Source organism: Labeo rohita, chromosome 25, assembly GCF_022985175.1.
Source record: "Labeo rohita strain BAU-BD-2019 chromosome 25, IGBB_LRoh.1.0, whole genome shotgun sequence".
In the NCBI taxonomy this organism is placed as follows: domain Eukaryota; kingdom Metazoa; phylum Chordata; class Actinopteri; order Cypriniformes; family Cyprinidae; genus Labeo; species Labeo rohita.
This window is the reverse complement of record NC_066893.1, coordinates 222388-243319: the sequence shown is the minus strand read 5'-3', so window position 1 is coordinate 243319 and position 20932 is coordinate 222388. Positions and strand designations below refer to the sequence as shown.

The 20932-nt window shown below is 34.7% G+C and overlaps 2 protein-coding genes across 6 annotated transcripts in view; one reads left to right on the top strand and one right to left on the bottom strand.

Moving 5' to 3' along the window:
- ccdc136b (coiled-coil domain containing 136b) overlaps positions 1-6371 on the bottom strand; it is a 30610-nt gene extending 24239 nt beyond the window's left edge. The window contains exon 1 of one of the 2 annotated variants that reach the window (XM_051100319.1): positions 6064-6371. The gene's annotated coding sequence lies outside the window, so the exon portion shown is untranslated. Of the gene's footprint in view, positions 1-76; positions 195-6063 lie in introns of those variants that run through there. The other variant, XM_051100318.1, reaches the window with a different exon arrangement.
- A 480-nt stretch (positions 6372-6851) lies between these two features.
- Positions 6852-20923, top strand: cdk10 (cyclin-dependent kinase 10). Of its 4 annotated transcripts, XM_051099630.1 has the most exons (16): positions 6852-7241; positions 7820-8073; positions 9808-9886; positions 9998-10113; positions 10216-10288; positions 10852-10923; positions 12456-12558; positions 12673-12754; positions 13629-13696; positions 13890-13942; positions 14236-14305; positions 14399-14458; positions 19244-19367; positions 19472-19611; positions 20400-20452; positions 20547-20923. In XM_051099630.1, exons 4-16 carry the CDS (start codon positions 10024-10026, stop codon positions 20639-20641), a joined length of 1083 nt encoding a protein of 360 aa, XP_050955587.1. In that variant the 5' UTR covers positions 6852-7241; positions 7820-8073; positions 9808-9886; positions 9998-10023; the 3' UTR covers positions 20642-20923. The 4 variants fall into 4 exon arrangements, with proteins under 4 accessions (XP_050955587.1, XP_050955588.1, XP_050955590.1 ...); XM_051099631.1 differs by lacking the exon at positions 9808-9886; XM_051099633.1 differs by lacking the exons at positions 9808-9886; positions 9998-10113.
- Positions 20924-20932: the final 9 nt, after the last annotated feature.

Sequence of the window (20932 nt, the reverse complement as noted above, 5' to 3'; positions counted from 1 at the left end):
CAGTATACACACAGCAAAACAATCAGTAGGATCTAAAAATATAACCTGAATCAACACAGAGGAAGAGATATTTTACCTGCTGATATGAAGACTGCATGTCCATGATAACCGCAGCAGACGAAAGCACAGAGTGAGGAGAGAAACATTCACTCACTCCAGCTTCTCTCACTCTCTCTCTCTCTCACTTGCCAACATATTATGTAAGGGATAATGTAGAATCCGCCGGTCATAACCACACAAAATAAACCCGACAGGGTGATCCGGTCGCCTACGCCAACGCGGAGTCATTTATTACACAGCTATTCATCAAATAAATTATTAAACAGACATGAAATATTAAAGTTTAACTTTTATTTTTTTTTATTTTATATATATTTTAAATATATATATTTTTTAAAGTTTAACTATTTATTATGTAAGAAGAAAGAGGTCACGACATGATACAGGAGACTTGAAAGCACAGAAATCACTTGCCAGGAGTCAACAGCCAATAACACTGTATGTTTTAGTGTTTATTAAAAATATTTGTTCACAGAATGCACATATGTAATGATGTATAATGACATATAATGTTCAGACATTTTGCAAACTAAAGCATCTGTATCTTGCAATGTAATGTTATGTGATGTGAGTGTGTGGGTTGGTGGGTGGGTAGAAAGGGGCTGGGGACACATAAACACATCACACAAAAACATCCACACATGCATTCTCATACATACATTTCTTGTGGGGATATAAAACACTTCAGGACACTGATCTTCTCTTCCAGTATGGGAATGCATGGGGAAAACTCCAGAAAACAGCACATTGTGAACAGCTTTTTAAAAATATCTCACATTTACACCACATCATGTCACTCTAAATCTGAAAAAAAAAAATATATATATATACAAATCCCATTGAACTGCACAGGCATTATGATGTATATGTATGTATGTGTGTAATGAACACTGAAGTGAGTTTATCTTTTACTTATATGTGTGCAGCCTGACCAAAAATCTACATTAGAGCTGATGCTGCCAGAATAACATTGTGACTTGGTTTACAACCAGGTATTTTGTATATAGTTTTGCAAATATGTGACCCTGGACCACAAAACCATAAGGGTCCATTTTTTTTTTTTTTTAAACTGAGATTTATATATAATTGATAGCTGAAATAAATAAGCTTTGTTAGGATAGGACAATATTTGGCTGTGATTTAAAAAAAAAAAAAATTATAAATATTGAGAAAATCACCTTCAAAGTTGTCCAAATGAAGTTCTTACCAATGCATTTACTAATAAGAAAATAACTTTTTATATATTTACGATAGGACATTTGCAAAATATCTTCATGGAACATCTTTACTTAATATCCTACATCCTATTGCTACACATATACCCGTTCTACTTCAGACTAGTTTTGTGGTCCAGGGTCACATATTATGCACATATTAAGTATGTGAATATGACATATGAATCAAAGGCTCTGTACCTCGGGTCTTTCTTGGGTTGTTCAGTCTGCACTGAACTGTTTTGTTGCTTGTAGCTCTACTCACAAATCAAGATTTGTTGAATAAACTGTTTATGGAGAAATGCATAGTTATGCATGTGCTGTACACAAATTTTGGTTGGAGTTAATGTTAGCAGTTTAGTGCTAGTGTTCAAATTACACACCAGTTAAAAAAAAAAAAAAAAATCTACAAGCTTTGGAAACTGTTTTTTTTTTCTTTTTGCATGCAAAAACAATAAGCTGTAGTGTAAAATAGAGTAATATCTAAATTATACAATAAGCCACAGTAAAGTTATAGTAATGATTTTTTTTTTGTTTTGTTTTTTTTTTTTTTTTTGATTATCGATTTTTTTTTTATGCCAAAAATCATTGGGATATTAAGTAAAGATCATGTTCCATGAAGATATTTAGCAAATTTCCTACCGTAAATATATAAAAAAATATTTTTTGATTAGTAAATGCATTGCTAAGAACTTCATTTGGACAACTGTAAAGGTGAATTTCTCAATATTTAGATTTTTTTGAACTCTCAGATTCCAGATTTTCAAATCACAGCCAAATTTTGTCCTATCCTATACCATACATCAATGAAAAGCTTATTTATTTTAGCTTTCAATTATGTATAAATCTCAAATGCTTCTGAGGAAACTTTCCACAATTCTAAATTGCAGTAGATTTCAATTGATGCAATAGATTTAAAGTTTTAAATTTATTTAATTTATCTAAATGGGTTTTTTGGGGGGGTGTCATAATGGCAAGTTTTTGTGACTTAGAAGGTTAATATTATATATTTAATTTAGATACTAAATGTCTTTTTTAAAATGAGGCAGTAATTCCTTTCAGACTTTTCTCTGGCAGTGCATTGTTGCTAAGCAACTAAATGGAAACGTACAGTAGAAATAGGACAGTTTGAGATTATAACACAGACAGGAAAAGCACACATACAGCGGGTGATGAATATGACAGCTAAAACCGAAGAAAAATGATTTACTCTCTGCGCCATTACCAAGCACACTCAATGCTTCTCTTATTTGAAAACAAAACTCTTTGCATTTCATACAGTATGAGAAGGATGCTTCAGTAAATGATGGCACCACTTTACAAAAATCTCTGCGTGCAAACAACCGCGTTTATAAAGACCTCGTCTCTCCTCTATAACCCCATGTGTCATCTCAGTTGTCATGCCAACAAATAATGAAATGCAAACGGCTTTGACCACCGTAGTTTTGTCCTGAGTTTTATATAATAGCACTCGTGAGAATGATAAGTAGCTTTTCCATGTTGCAGATTCCTGAGTGGTATAATGGTACTTACAATAAATAAATAAATTAGCAGTCCTCATTGGCAATGAGCTGATTTTGTGACAGTCAGGGAATTGGTTATGGCTTTATTAAACAGTCCCTGAGAGAGAAACGTGACATGTGCTGCTGGTTAATGAGGTCTGTAGCAGATACAGGTGATTTATGCTCAAACTCTGTCCTGTTTCACAGGGGTGTAAAATACTTGAGTAATTTTACTTGATTACTGTACTTAAGTATTATTTGGGGGATTTGTGCTTTATTCAAGTACAATTTGAACTGACTGCTTGTACTTTTACTTGTTTACTTGTATTTCTGAAGGAAAAAAAACTATACTTTTTACTCCTTACAATTTTATTTAATTTTGAAAAGTATTACATTTTAATTTCATCTTATGCACATTAAATATGGTAAACGGAAGCTCACACGTGCATGCCTGATGTGAGAACCAATGATCATTGTTTTCACACAATAAGCACACACATTTCTACTTCAGTTATGATTTTCATCAGGTAAATGTTTGGCTTCAAAAGCAATATTGAGGTAGCAAAGTTGCGTTTCCCCCAAAAAACGTTTATTCACTATTCTTTTTATTGGCTGAATGCACAAAATTGAGAAAGAGAATTTAAATATAATTAATATTTTTGTAAGAATTATTTTTTTAATCTATTTTTGTATTAATTTTTAAAAATTAAATGTAACAAATGTCCAAAAAAAAAAGTGTTTGAATGAATATTGTTAGTGACGCTCTAACCAGGTAGTGGATAAGTTGTATTTATAAAATATGTAATAATATGATACACTGAGTAGGACTTAGGACTGTCAATGAATATTATTAATCTTACATGATTACATGATTTACTTATTAATTAATATAATTACTCACAAATAATTATTTAAAAATATTTTCTGAGCAAATAACTTTAAATGCAACACAAAAATTGGCCTTTCAAAATGTTAATGTTGCATGTTTTAATTTTATGACTGTCTTCATTAATTAAACAGTTTTGTATTCTGTCTGGAAAATGTTTCTAACCTCTGCATCACATCTTGCTCTCCAAAGGGATAGTTCACCCAAAAATGAAAAAATTCTCATCATTTATTGGCCCTCATGTCATCCCAGATGTTTGTGTTTATGACTTTCTTTTTTTAGACGAACACAAGCAAAGATTTTTAGTCCATATAATGCAAGGGGACAGGCAGATAATTTTTAATACTTGAGTACAATTTAAAGTTGTATTTTTTTTTTTTTTTTTTACTCAAGTATGTTTTTGGCCAGGTACTTGTACCTTTAATTTTAATTTTCACTGACTATCTGTACTTTCACTTGAGTAAAAATTTTGAGTACTTTTTACATCTCTGCTGTTTCAGGAGGGTTCAAATATCCATCTCTCTCTCCGCATTCAAAAATATCCATGCATTTTAAGTTTCATTTGCTGTTTCAGCTCAGGATAGTTGCTAAAGAAAGGTTTGGGAGGGACTGAAAACAAGAAAATAATCAATATTTAGGAGAGGGGGCCTTCTGGTGGTAAGGATGTGGAGCTAAAAGCTTGGATGTCACAAAATCCACCCACCTATGCATGGTGTGTACCTGCTTTTGGTCCTATATCTTTTGGACATTATGCTTTTGAGATACATCAGGAGCAACCCAAAAATGCTCCTCATAAACTTAAGACCATGACACACCAAGCCAACATCAATGACCTAGCAGTGTGACTGTGTTGCTGCTTCACATCGCCTGCATCTGGGCAAAAAACAAACAAACAAACAAAACAAAAAAAAAAAAGTTAAAGGGAAAGTTCACCAAAAAAAGAAAATTTTGTCTTTAATTACTCACCCTCGTATTTCTAAACCTGTAAGACCTTCGTTCATCTTCAAAACACAAATTAAGATATTTTTTATGAAATCCAAGAGCTTTCTGACCCTGCACAGACAGCAACGCAACTAACATGTTCAAGGCCCAAAAAGGTAGGAAGGACATCATTAAAATAGTCCATGTGGCATCAGTGGTTCAACCGTAATTTTATGAAGTTACAAGAATACTTTCTTGTTGCGCAAAAAAAACTAGATAACCAATGGCCAACTAGCACATGAATTCTGTGCCTGCAAGAATGGAAATAACTTCCCACAGCAGCAGGTGGCAGTATTCTGCACCACATGCTTACCGTTTTCAATATGACTTGTGTTGATCAGTTGGTTTCCACTTGCAGAAGGTCTTGTCTTTACTAAAATATTTGGATATTGTAATGCTGAAGATGTAAAATTAGAGTGTGCCCTCTTTATTTCCTCATTTCCATTTGTAATATTTAGTTTTCTTCTTCACTGGTTCACAAAACACAAAATTAGAGTGATCTCCCACCACCTCCTGCCATCTACCTGAATATGTGAAGCATATACTGAACTTTGCCAGTTTTCAAGGAAGACATTAAAAAGAGAGTGAAATACATTAGTTGAAAGATTGCAGTCTGTAAGACTGATAAGATAGGAAAACATTCTGTAAGGTTCTTTGTCCCTTGCAATTCATTTGTGTTTAGAAGTCTGAAGGCCATTTCACATCAAACGTAAAATGTAAAAAAGTGAAAATCAAAATGCAGACACTCACACAAAGAGTGAAATGAATATCCTTAGAATGAAATACAATCAGATGATGTAGCACAGCTTCATAATTTCTGCAAAATTAAAACGAAACAGCTGTGACATATAACTGTTTGTTTGTTTGTTTGTTTAATGGTATGGAAATTTAGTCTGGAATTTTTTTTTTTTTTTTTGTATTATTTAGTGTATTATTTAATTATTGCAAGTTTAGTGATTGTATTTGCATGTGCATTTTCATTCAAATATTTTTGGAAATATCTGAATATGCTCCCACAATATTTTATAAAATTATTATCCAGTCCAGAGGCGTGCTTTAAGAATTTGCTTGTGGTTGTTACATTTGATCAAAATCAAATCAAATCACCTTTATTTATATACCGCCTTTAACAATACAGAATTGTGACAAGGCGGCTGTACAATATTAAATAGGAAATAGTACATCAACAATGCAAAGGGCAACAGTAAACACTCAATTTTCAGGTAATCAAATACAACAAAATAAAATACAATATTGTGTGAAGATAAAGTGAAGATAAAGTGTCCCCGACTAAGCAAGCCAGAGGCGACAGCGGCAAGGAACCAAAACTCCATTGGTGACAAATGGAGAAAAAAACCTTGGGAGAAACCAGGCTCAGTCGGGGGGCCAGTTCTCCTCTGGCCAGACACAGAGGACTCACCAGATCCCATGGTCCTGTGCCGACAGCCGTCTAGGTGACGAGGTGTTCACTGGGGATCCGTCTCTGGGGCTCATCTAATCGATGTGGTCTCCGCTGACATTCAGTGCTGTAGAGGTCGTCTCTAGCTGCTGATCCACCGTCTGGGCTGGGTACGGACTGGATCCGGGGGACTGCAGTGACCATCTGATCTGGATACGGACTGGATCTGGTGGTTAAGGTGACCTCGGATTTCAAATTTGATGCATTTGAACTGAAATTCAAGTATATAATCCACTAGAATTTTATAAAAAATAAAATAAGAGCACAATCAAATATATAAAGACATATAGACAGCAGTTTGCTCCAAAATGGGTGTTTTTGTGCATGTTGTGAGTGATGGTATCCACATGACAGTATGGCTTAATCTTTTTTGACAGTAGTCAAATCTTTTCTGCCACCTGGTGGTCAAAGAGCTGCATTTAATGAGCTTGTTTTTGTTGTATTGTGTAGCCTAAATGTAACTAACAGTGTGTTTATTGATTTCTGTTTCTCAGTGAAGCTGTGCGGATATACTGTATGCTTTCTATGGAAAATGCATCAGGCACATTCGCATAAAGTTATTCATCGCTTAAGTTAAGGCATCACAATTCATTAGTAGTAGTTATAACAGCACGTGATAGTGAAATAGTACATATAAACAGTGAGCTATTTGTGTTTGATTCACTACAAAGAACCGAGTCACTGGTTGCGTTAGTGTTATTCATTAAAAAGAACCGGCTCATAAGAGTCACTCTTTCGGGAATCGGACTACACTGGTCAGACTGTTGTGTGGTGCCGTTGAACAAGTATTGCGTACTGCAGGAGACCCAATAATTAGCCCATGTTTCGGGGGAAAATGCACATTAGATAACCTTTAACGGAGCCAAATGCCTGCGCAAGAATAAGAGCCTGTTCTCTGTTCCTAAGCCTAAAAACAGTTCACGTCAGAGACTTGGTGATGTGACTTCTCGTGGTTAGACAGGGAATTTGCAGCGTGTGCGATACTGACTTTGGATCAAGACTGAGAACAGGGCGGTCGTTCGCCCACCGTCAGCTCATTAGGAGAATTATTCACATGGAGCAACAGATTCGTTACGGAGAGATTCATTTCAGTGCGTGATGGGGAATGGGCTCTGCACCGAGAAAGCAGGTTCTCCCAGGTAAAATTATAATTACTTTATCAGCTTTATGTTTCTAAGAAACCAGAGGTAACAGTAAATACCATTTAACACTTCCATTCAAATATTAATATCAGACGAATATGAATATGAACTTCATTTAAACTACTGTAGCCTATGGAAGTTTGTCAGACTGTCTGTCTGTCGTGCTGTGTCGGATTAATTAGGTTAATCTATTGTGTTTTTCTTCTGACGTAAACTTCCCGGTAATCCAATTGAAAGGAGACTGCACTTACTGTGATTGGAGAAAAGATAAACAACACATGAAAACAGATGAAAGTAAAAATACCTTATTATAGTTTAATTTCAGTGCATTTGTTTAACATTATGATAATGTAAGGTGAAATGTAATGTAAAATATTGCCATTGAATCAGTTACCATATATAACCTATATAAAGTGCTGTCAAGCGATTAATCACAATTAATAAAAGTTAATTGTAACCAAAATAAAAGTTTTTGTTTATATATATATACATACAGAGTAAACAAAAACTTTTGGATGTGATCAATCGTTTGACAGGCGTTTAATGTTTACATGTTTACTTTTTTACTTTCACAGTAGAGGAGCAGTCTGTCAGGAATGATTCATCATCATCATCTTCTTCTTCTTCTTCTTCAAAATCTCCACGACCTTTATCGGTTAATAATTCTGTTGTGCCGCTGATCATCATCACAGCTCCATCTCGAGAAAACCTCTTAGAAACGCCACTGTGTCTGAAAATAGCGGATGCTAATAAAGAGCCGCGGCCCATGGGAGGTCCGGTGTTTGTCGGTCGAGGTCGTTTTATCACGGGCACAGCCTGATTTACTGAGGTATGCAATGAAAATGTTACTTTATCAAGTCATGGGGGTAAATGTTACAGAGTTAATGATTGTTTCTCCATAAAGTTACCTTTCGGTCAGGTGTGCTGTGAGGTTCAAAAAGCCGAACCCTCCACTGACAAGCGATTCATTGGCGCATCCCCTAATGTAAAAAGTAACAAGTGCCACGTGACAGTGTTGTTTGAGTGTGTTTTTTAAAGGCTGGATAATATCTAGACCAGAATCATGAAAATGACCATCTTTATCAGAGAATGAACTAGTAATACATGGCGAAGATTTTGAAATAACATAATTATATTTAATTTTAATAATTCAGTGCTTGCCAAACACAAGTTAATTCCTTTTTTTACGTTTAATGAAAAAACGCATGTTTTTATAGTGTTGTTTGTCAGCTCCGTTACGGACAAATTAGGCAATGTGTAGTAATAACAGTAAATCATAACAGGACAAATCCTTCTTGTTTCATTAGACAAACAGTCCTTACATTTCAACACTCCAAACTGAGATAATATAACACTTATGCAATCCTTAAAAATGAATGAATACCCGTGTCTTCTCATAACTGTCCACTTGGAGCAAACGTTGTTCATCTAAAAATGTATTATATACAATATCCAGTAATAATAATACAGTAAATAAAAACAATAACGAAATGTTGTTGAAATATTATAGGAGTGCAAAAATAAATCAATAATGTTTATGAGATTTTAAACAAGAATTTTATTGTTTTTTGTAAAAAAAAAAAAAAACTTCATAAACAGAGTCGACATTTTCAGTAACAGAATTGACAGAACTGTCCTGTCAATTCTGTGGACTGTCAGTTCTGTTACTGCATTGTCAGGATTGTTACTCTGCCCTGGTAACAGAGTTTTATGGTAACAGAATTGACCATTTCATTTATTTTTTGCCAAAAACTCCACTGGCTAGCATAAATGCTAAAAGCACATGGCACTAATGAAATCATGATTAAAAGACCTATAAATAACACAAAGTTTGATCAATGAAAAATTATGTTTTCCTTTTGATATTGCGTTAAATGTTTTGACACTTTATAAAATAACTCTTGGTGTAAGAAATTTTTAGATTAAAATATTTTCTCAGAGAGACCACATAGACTTTTCAGTGCTTCAGATTTTATTAGTGAGAGAAAGTGACATAATTTCCTGTATATTGCATGCAGGTAGGTTAAATTATAAGGATAATATCTTAAATAATGCTGCTTGTGCATATCTTTACCACCTATTAGCTTTAGTTTATCAAAATATTGTGCCCTTTCCTGCTTACTAAATCCTTCTCTATATGATTTAGCAGCTTCCACGTTTTGTGCATAGTTTAGACAGCATAAATTATCAGGAAAATGTATTCAGTAGTACATTAACCGTGCAATTAATGCTGTTGTTTACATCCGAGTATCTCTAATGTAGCTGTGCATCCGGGTAACTGACTAAACCGTGACATAAGTGCAAACCGTTTGCTACGCTCTGCACGTTTTATACAGTTTAACCAAATAACCATTCTTTTCTCGTTATTATTCTAATAATAAAACCACAATGGGAGAGCATAAATAAAAAAGCAAATGAATGTATCACTTTAAATCACAAATAAATCAATTAAAAATACTTAGTCTTCGTCACTTTTTCATTCCGTCTCTTTTAGTGTTAATGCACTGCCATATATTTCCTATATTAGCGTCAATTATCGGTTTTGCATTTACCATTATAATAGCTTCGCCTGATTTTGTGTGAGAAGAGAAACTCATTGAACGCCGACTGTTGTCCATAGGACGGACCTCAAGGGAGCAACTGTAAGCTTTCACGGAGTTTATCTTCCTCTTGTCTCTAGATTTATTCTCTCTTTACATGAAACGTACAGTAACGCAAGATTAAAGTGTTTTATGCGCTTCATTAATCATTAGTGCGGTCGAATGTGGAGCGATTGGAGATGGAAAGCACAGCAGAAACAGATCTAGAGCCGTTAAAGCTGAAATCTTTAAAAACCGACAAGACGTTTGTAATACCGCACAGAGAACGGGTGAGACCTGCTGTCTTATAAACCGTTTTTTAATTATAAAACAAGAGATATATGAGCATTTATGGCGGTGTATGATGTTTGTGTATGATGTGTGTAACTTAGTTAGGGAAATGCAGGAGTGTGAAGGAGTTTGAGAAGATGAATCGGATTGGAGAGGGAACATATGGCATCGTGTGTGAGTCTCACTGAATTACGGTCAATTATATTGATTAGAATATATGTATTAAAATATTTAAAACATATTTATTAAAATATCATCAGTGTTGGGGCAAGTAACGCGAGTTACGTAATCGGATTACTTTTTAAGTAACAAGTAAAGTAACATTACTTTTTAATTTACAAGTAATGCTAGTTACTTTTTTTTTTTTTTTTTTTTTTTTTTTTTTCCTTTAGCCTAAGGCTTGTTTTTTCTTTCTTTCTTTCTTTTTTCTTTCTTTCTTTCTTTTCACCTTTGGTGTGAAAAGGCTTTTACACTTGCCAAAAGTATAACTTTTTTATATTAAAAATAAATAAGCAAGCCCAGCACAGAGCACATTACTTTCCATAAAAAGTTACTAAATAACGTAATTAGTCACTTTTTTAGGGAGTAACTCAATATTATAATGAATTACCTTTAAAAGTAACTTTCCCCAACACTGATCATTATATCTGTAATATGTCATCCATAAATAGCATTATAATCAAACATTTGTGCTGTCTAACATGGATTACTTGATTCAATGATTTGTGGTTTTACAGACCGAGCACGTGATACAAGGACAAATGAAATTGTTGCCCTGAAGAAAGTGCGAATGGATAAAGAGAAAGATGGTCAGTTGGATCTTCAAATGGAAATGGTTAAAAAAAATTCACATTAATGTTGTTTCAAACATGGGAACACAAAAGGAGATGTATAGTGTAAGGTTTACTGCTCTTTACCACAAGTAACCATTGCCATTCATTGAAAAGTTTACTTTTTCCTTTTTTAAACATAAAGTTGCATCCATCTCAATGTCATTTTGTCCAAATAAGGAAAAGAAGAGGCTGCACAGAAACTTAAATGGTTCTTGCATATACTAAAGTTTTGACTTTAGACTATACAAGAACCATTTAAGTTTCTGTTTATTTATTAAAAGGTTTATTTGTGTTGCGCTTTTGACAAGTTTCAAAGCAGCTTTACAGAGTGGATTACTACATGATATCTCTCTTTACTGTGAAAGAAAATAACTTTTTTTTTTTTGGTATAAGATCAGAGGTTGAAGTATTTTTGTCAGGGAGGTACATAGTATTTCAGTCTTTTAATCCCTCACTGAGCAGGCCAGAGGTGACGCTGACAAAAAACGAAAAACTCTGGCTATACACTATATTGTTTAGTCTGTACAAATTAAACTCCCTTTGAATTTTGTCCCAGATTTACACATTAGGAAGAAATAGTGACAGTTTGGGAATGGCAGGAGTTTGTTTTTCACAAGGTTAGACATGGAAGTCAGAAGAGGGGTGTAGAAAATTAATCATTGAGTTACAACAGTCATGTGGGTCAGGTTTTGATTGTAGACGTCAACATTTAGTGAAGGAAGGGAAACTGACCAAGGCGGCACTTAGCGTGCTATCAGCAAGCTGGTATTTTGCACCTGTAGTGATTACGATGGATTATATCATGCAAAGGATTATATCAAGATTGTGTAAGTACTACGAAGCTAGGCCATTCAGGGCTTTGTAAGTAATTTCTTAAAGGTGACACTTGATTTGAAAGATAGCCAGCGTGGAGAAAATAAAATGACGTTATATTCTAGCATCTCATGTTTTCAGGAGAAACGCACGCAATGAAAATACAATGAAAATAGCTTATCGATCAGATAAGTGGGATCTGTGCCGATATAATTCTCAAGACAAAATGTTGTGGTCTGTGGTGTTAAAGGCAGTACTAAGATCTAACAGTAATGGAAGGGAGATGCAGCTTTGAGATAATTAACTAATTGTCCAGGATCAAGCTTTATGGGTAAAGGTTTTGATCACTGCCAGCTTTAAACTTTTTTGTCCTAACAAAAATCAGGAGTTAATAACATTGAGAAGAGGGTTTAATGTGGAAGTGTGAATAAAAAGTTTGATAGTCAGGACTAAAGGCAAGTTCTTCAGTATATTGAATGGGTGTCCATACACAAAACTATCGTATAACTAAAGACTTTGGAATATAGCATACAAGTCTAATGGATTTCTTTCATGGTGTTTTTTCCTTGTTGGAGCTTGACAGCCCCAGTTAATATAATCACAATGACAACATTTGTTGTAAACACCAGAACTACATTTCACATCTGTAGAAACGGAAATCTTAAATGGTGTTTATTTTGTGTATCTGTGTTTAGGAATTCCCATCAGTAGTTTGAGGGAAATTAACTTGCTGCTCAGATTGAGACACCCAAACATTGTGGAGCTGAAAGAAGTGGTGGTTGGAAGCCATTTGGAGAGGTGACTAAAGAAAACGTCTACTGTACATTTACAGATATAAACACAGGTTTCTATTCAGTGTATTTGTGTAACGTGTCTTATTTCATAACACCTTTTTTGTTGTTTTAACATCAGCCTCTTTCTGGTGATGAGTTACTGTGAGCAGGATCTGGCCAGTCTGCTGGAAAACATGCAGTCACCTTTCTCTGAAGCTCAGGTCTGTTTGATGAATGCCCTTATCTTCAGTCTCAAATGCTGTGCCATAAATCAGAATAGACTCACCTATCGTTAGCATCTGTTCCCTCAGATTCAGATGTGGGGCTTTCACAGTCTTCCACTGTTTTAAATAATCCTACTGGTTGTTGTAATACCTACCATAACAGAAAGTACACATTAAAGAAGAAGTTGGCTTCCAGAACAAAAAATTTACGGATAATATACTCACCCCCTTGTCATCCAAGATGTTCATGTCTTTCTTTCTTCAGTTGTAAATAAATTTTTTGAGGAAAACGTTTCAGGATTTTTCTCCATATAATGGACTGATATGGTGCCCGATTTTGAACTTCCAAAATGCAGTTTAAATGCAGCTTCAAACGATCCCACATGCGTTTGTAAACAATCCCAGCTGAGGAAGATTTTTATTTGAATTAAAAAATACAATTTCTAAAAACATAATTTCTTTACAACTGAGGAAAGAAAGACATGAACATCTTGGATGACAAGGGGGTGAGTACATTATCTGTAAATCTTTGTTCTGGAAGTGGACTTCTACTTTAAAGATTTTGCAACCAAACCAGGAACTTAAAATGCCCATAACCGCTACCCAGAATATTTTGACAAGACTAGATTCTCATATACAGTGTAGAAAAGTATCTAGTGTAACTTTTGATAAATATGGCCTACTGTCTTTATATTCCATGCATTGTGCACTTAAAGTGATAGCAGCACTGCAGTCCACATCATTTCCTGTCCATCTTTTAATTGAAAACCTGCTTGAACTCTACACTACATCATTTTTCAGATCTCCAACAAATTGTCCATGCTTGTAATACATGTATATATTAATACTTTTTGCCCTTTGTTTTGTACAGGTGAAATGTATAGTTCTTCAGCTGCTTAAAGGACTGGCGTATTTACATCACAACTTCATTCTTCACAGGTCAGAGTGTGTTCATTCAGGCTTGTTCTGTTTACTAAAATATTTTAATGTCTTTAGCCGCACAGTAAAATTGCAAAATAATTTTCCTTCCCATGTTTTTGAGACCGACGGTTAAACATAAATAACATTGAACTTCTAATAATGAGTTTTCTTAATTGTCATATTGATACTGGCGATTTTTGGTTTCCAAAAGGGATTTGAAGGTTTCCAATCTACTGATGACAGACAAGGGCTGTGTTAAGATAGGTGAGTGAATACAAATATTTATCCTTTCATAAGTGAAAACATAGGCGATTATTATGAAATCATGAGAATGGTGAGAATTTGCTGAGAAAATGTAATTAAATAAACAATGCCACAGTGTGAAACAGGCTTGATTGTCATTATGTGTAGTATTTTTGTATAGTTTCTTATTTGTTTCTTCTTGATACCTATAATAAGTTCTTGACAGTTTTTCAAGATTCACCCACACATTGTGAAACATAATGATCTGCTGTATGTGTTCTGTCAGTGATGGATGTCCCATGGTTTTTCCACAGCTGACTTCGGTCTGGCGCGTGTTTACGGTATCCCGTTACAGCCCATGACTCCTCGAGTAGTCACACTATGGTAAACAGATGCACTTCATGCTGATCGGTCTCTCTATCATCCTGCTAATCCTTCAGATCCCTCTTTCCATCACTGACAATGTTTTCTTCACAGGTATCGAGCCCCAGAGCTCCTCCTAGGGACCAAGACGCAGACCACTGCCCTGGACATGTGGTGAGAACATTTGTTATGTAATCAGATTACCTTTTTAGATATTATTCAAGACAGAGTGGAAAAACAGAAAGGAAAGGGAGAGACTTAAGACGTAAGCTTGACTAGAAACGTATTAAAACCAAAATGGAAACAATCAAGCAGCATAGGAAAAAACTGTTTTACTCTTGATGCTGTCAGAAAACTTAAATATTTGTGTGAAATATTGTGCTTTATGAAAATAACTGAGTAAAAAAGAAGTGCAGCTTATTTTACAAAATGTAAGGAAGATTTTCATTTGCTGCTGTAGATAAATAAAATAAAAGTCGCTATAGATACAGCCAGTGTTGGGGAGTAACTAGTTACATGTAACAGAATTACGTAATTTAATTACAAAATAAATATAATTGCAATTAGTTACAGTTACTGAGAAAAAATGTGTGATTAAATTAGTTACTTTTGAAAAATGCCAGTGATTACAAAGGGAATTACATCTGAATTTTTCCACACACCCACCCACTTACAGATTTAATTGACTTCTTTCATAAATTGCATTGACTGCTCTAAAATGAGACACCGATGTTTCAGGAGTTTAGGACACAGAATATGACACATGCTTATTCGATAACTGTTTTATTTCCTATTTGGGTTTATGCATAAACTTTATTTTTAGGGCCCGAGCCCTAAAAGGGCGAAGGCCCTATTGTTTTCCTTAGGATTTTTTATTATTATTCTTATTATTATTTTTTGTCAAGGTTTTGGGAGGTTTTGAGGCCCTTAACATGCTCAAAAACTCTTGAAAATTGGCACACACCTTGGAATCTGCGGCCATTAGGGCCTGACAGAGACTGGTACACGGGCGTGGCAAGGGGACTCTACAGCGCCCCCTGGAATTTGAAGGGTCATATCTCACACAAACTTGCACTTACACAAATGAAACTGAGTACACATTTAGAACTCATCAATCTGAACAACTTTCGCTCTCTATGGCATTAGCTAATCCCAACAGGAAGTTGGTTATTCTGGGTTTTGTCAAAAACGCATGCTCTGGAATTTGATATACTAGTCCTAGGTTTTTTACCCAATTGCCACCAAACCTGGTCAATCTGATCTGAAGACATTGGGGATGAAAAATTGTGAGGGGATTTTTGATATCTCGAACGGTTTGGCCGTGGCGAGGCGTTGAAATTATGGCGAGAAATGAGAAACAGGAAATGGCTAATAACTGTTGCACACATTGTCTGATTCTGATGAAACTTCAGCAGTTTGTTTGTTGTATGATGCCGATCAGATAGATGTGACTATTAGGAGTCAAAGTTATAGCGCCACCAACTGGCAACAGGAAGTGTGTCTCTTTTAAAAATGCTTTGATATCACATGGTTATTTTTACCCGATTTGCTTCAAACTTCATCAGAATAATGTCAAAACACGGCCGATGAGAATCTGTAAAGGGGTCGTTGATACATTAAATACTGTTGTCATGGCAACGTGTCAAACTTTAACATTTGTTTCCTGTGTTTTTGGGGCACTTAATAAGGTTGGATTTTCATGAAACTCAAGACTCACATCAGTATTAATGATAGTTAGACACTGGCAAAAGCTCATAAGTGGGCGTGGAGGAGGCGCTCTATAGCGCCACCTTTTGTCAAAAGTGGGGGGGGGTTACTTTAAACTACAGACACCAAACTCGGTATGTATATTGTACTCATCAAGCCGGACAACTTTCTAATTTACACCCATTAGCTGCGACCAACAGGAAGTCTGCTATTTTGATTTGAATGTGGATTTTTGGAAAAATATAGCTGTGAATGAATGAATACTACTCCTACAAAAACCAATGAATTTACACCAAACTTTGTCAACATGAAGTCAACATAGTGAAGATGTTAAATTGTGAGTGGATTTGGGATATCTTGAACGGTTGATTTATGGTGATTTATTAAAGTAGCAGTAAAAAAAACATGACCGTAATTTTAAAATGCAGCATCCAAACACTTCAAAAATTTTTACATACATAGAACTAGTCAGTCTGAGAAATAAATGCTTACTTCCATCGATATAATATAGTCTACAAAAAATAGAAAATTAAAAAACTATTCAACATCTGCTCTCACTCTAACTCTCTCACTCTAACTCTGTGTGGGGGATGGGCTTAAGTCTGTGTATGTGTGTGTGTAAGTGTGACTGAGGTAGTTGAGTGGCTGTGTGTGTGTGACAGAGAGAGAGAGAGAGCATTTAAAATGCATTATCCTAACTCTTCACAACCTTTCACATATGAAAAACAAGTCATTCTTAGGAAATATGTTTATCATGTTTTCAGAGACTGCAGAAACATTTAAAATATCACACTTGTAAACTAGCAGATGAAGACTGTAATACCAAGGATGAACACAAGAAGACCTTGTAGGATAAGGAATCTTTTTCAGCTCATTCTCAGTCTATCAGAATGATTTAAAAGCGTTTTGCTTTTAACGTTTTATTGCTGTGACACTTCAATCCAAACTGGTACAGGGATACTGTTAATGCATGTGCCCGGTGGGCACCAATTTTCTGATGGCACCAGGGTTGCGGATGCACTGGCGGCGAGGGCCCGTCATCGCTGCTTGCAGCTATATTTTAAGATTGTTTTTTCCAAGGCATTGTTAGATGCTAGTGTTTTCTGATATAACTATGCAGACATTTGATTTCAAACCCAGTATCATAGCTATTAAACTATTTCTTGTTATGATGTTATTTATGTTATGATCTTATGAGCTTAATTGAATATTATGTGGACAATTTCTTAATTCTGTCATCCTGGTATCGTGGACTTGCTCTGTTGTTTCAGAGCTGGAGCCATTTATTTTTTTGTACACTGTAATGGATTTAAGATAACTAACAAACTAGTACTACTTGCTTAATTGTTTATGTGGTGAAATGTTGTGTAAGAAAACTGGTATGACTGCACTGTATCTCTAAAATGTCTAGTTTGAACTTGCCGTTTGCTAGCAGCTGATTTCTTCATGGAAGCTTTGCATTCAAATATTTCAACTCAGATCATTGTTTTGTGTCTAATTATTTTGCCACGAAACATCTAAATAATCTGTCAAGCAGCTGTGTAATCAGTGAGATAATGTACATCCAGCCAGTTGTTATCGGAAAATAAAGATGTATGTTATCCCTTACTTATTATAATCTTAATTCAAGTGATAAAGGATTGTGAAACAAATTTAGAAAAGTAATCAAAAAGTAATTAAAAGTTCTTTTATAAAGTAATTGAAAAGTTACACTACTTATTACATTTTAAATCAAGTAATTTGTAATCTGTAACCTGTTACATTTCCAAAGTAACCTTCCCAATACTGTATACAGCTAAATAACTGATACGGCTGACACTGGACACCTTGCACATTCAAGTTACAAATGGCAGCACTTGCTCTTACATTAACAGTAAGGTTAAGATTCACAAGACTTAAGTGTACAACTGGGAATTATGCTTGAAACTGCATTTAAGATGTTACAATTTATATAATAGAGAGATGAGTAGTAACTGATTACATGTAATCTGGATTACGTAACCAGATTCCAAAAATTAAGTACTTGTAATTAGAGTAAGTTACATTTTAAAATACTCATAATTAGACTACAGTTACTTTTTTATTGATTACATGATTTTTATTCATCTTTTTCATGATGACCATCTTTTAAATTTTCCTTTCTGAAATAGTCAACCACTTACAGACACTCAGAAAGTCCAGTTTTGTGGAAATTCACACGAAGAGCAGTCATTATTCAGGTGGCGACACAGCATTTGATCAGTGGATTTACAAAAATCATTTCAACGTTTCAGCGTTGCATTAACTACTGATACACAGTCATTTTTATTTGAATTATCACTCAGTAGGTTATTTAAACATGTATTATGTATTATTAAAAGGCTTTTGTCTTTTAAATTCATTAAAATGCACAAATTCACATTATTTCTTATTGGCAGACAATTTTAAACTTTTTGTCATCTGAACCTCTTCCACCTAATATAATATATTATAAAAATATAATAACTTTAAAGGGTTGGTCAATTAGCAATTCTGTAAAAGACCATTTCTCCCTTTGCATTGAACTTTGAGCATCATAACTTTGCAGATGTTGCTTATGCTGAAACAGCAACATTACAAACACTAACTAAAGTTAAAAAAGTGAAATCATAATCAGTGACCCCTTTAAGTACCCCTGAGATTTTAAGATAAATATTTTAATAATTATCACATTTGCATGTTCACAGTTCAGCTTAATATATAATATGAAATCTTTTCTTGTGAGTGTATTATTTTGATTGCTATTTTAAAGGTATTTATTTTACATTGTTATGATTTAATTACTTGTTTCCCTTTAATTACTTGTTTAAACTCACAAACCCCCTTGCAGTTCTTTTACAAACCCCAGTTTGGGAAACCTTTATGTAATATAATGATTAACACACTTCATGTTGTTAATTACAATGAAAGGAATGTATTTTCTCACTCTTTGTATTTTTACAGCATTATGGTACAGTATTATCCTGTTTAAGTCAATGTGATAAACGAGTCAAAAGTAATCCAAAAGTAATCTGATTACATTAAAATGTGTAATGTGATGAATTACGTTACTGACTACAATTTTTTGACTACGATGTATTTTGGAATCAGTAACAGATTGCAATTTGGATTTCATGTACCCAGCTCTGCTTATATATACTACTCTGTTTATAGTCTACTATCCGTCAGTTCGTTGTGCATCTCATTATGCATCTCAATGCTTGTTGAACAAATGTATATGTTCTCCTCTTGCAGGGCCGTTGGCTGCATCTTTGCTGAGCTTCTTGCCCATAAACCTCTTCTGCCTGGATCTTCGGAGATCCAGCAGGTGGATTTGATCGTGCAGCTGTTGGGAACACCTAACGAGAGCATCTGGCCGGTACCGAGTGAAGAGTGTTTTCTTGTATTCTGTCTTTAAATTTAAGACAGTGTCTGAAACCACCATGAATATTAACCACTCAAGGAGTTCCTTCTGAATTTTAGGGCTTCTCACGCCTGCCGTTGGTCGGGCAGTACAGTCTGAGGAAGCAGCCCTACAACAACTTAAAGAACAAGTTTACCTGGTTATCAGAGGCTGGTTTGAGACTGCTCAACCTGCTGTTTATGTACAACCCACAGCGGAGGTAAAACAAAGAGCATGTATGTACAGTTGAGGTCAAAAGTTTACATACACTTTGCAGAATCTGCAAAATGTGAATTATGTTACCAAAATAGGAGGGATCATACAAAATGTATGTCATTTTTTTTATTTAGTACTGTCCTGAATAAGGTATTTCACTTAAAAAACATTCACATATAGTCCACAAGAGAAAGTAATAGTTGAATTTATAAAAATGACCCTGTTCAAAAGTTTACATACACTTGATTCTTAATACTGTGGGGAGTGAAAACTTTTGAGAATGAAGATATGTGCATTTTTCTTATTTGGCCTAAATATCATATTTTTTTAGTACTGCCCTTCAGAAGCTACAGAAGATACATGTTTCCCAGAAGGCAAAATAAGTTACATGTACTCTGATCTTCAAATTAAAAAAGTTTTCACTCTCCGACCCCAAATGCATTGTTTCTTCTGTGGCATCAGTGAGCGTTTAAACCTTCTGTAATAGTTGCATATGAGTCCCCCAGTTGTCCTTAATGTGAAAAGATGGATCTCAAAATCATGTAAACGATGTATGTAAACTTTTGACCTCAACTGTATAGGAAAATGGGCTATAATTTTGGCGTGCCATATTATATATTTGGTTTTTGATGTATTGTAAATGTGAAGTTAAATGGCTCAAATCTACTTGACAAACAGATGAAGTCAAGAGATGAAATACCCTTTTATGACAAATTCACAAAGATAAAAAACTTTTGTAAAATGTGCACTGGTGCAGCGTAATAATGCTATTACATGTTTTGTGTCTTACAGAGCCTCAGCTAAAGATTGTTTAGAAAGTTCCTACTTCAAGGAAAAGCCTTTGCGTAAGTACAGGCTTATTTAGTTTCTTAGTTTTTCTATATTAGATGCTGTTTTTGGCAGATTTGTTGACCGTTTCTCTGGTGTCTCACTCTGCAGCATGTGAACCAGAGCTGATGCCCACATTTCCACATCACAGAAACAAACGGGGCGGCTCTGTGACAGAAAACCCGTCCAAAAGAAGCAAAGTATAACATTATGCTGCCTGATAAACTGATCAGTGACGCTCGTCACCGAGAGCTTTCCAAATGGACATTTTTGTTCTTATTCTGTAACATACTGAATAAATTACATTAAAGTTTAGACTTAAAGACATGAGATACATTGTAAATAATGCAAATAAATATAGTTAGACTAGTTATACTTGAACAGTGCTGCTGCTTTTTTGTATAAAGATTAAAAAATGTTTTCTGATCTGAATACATTGTAATGTAATGTGATTTATTTTTTTATTAAAACGTCACCTTTGCTGTTGATTATGGGCT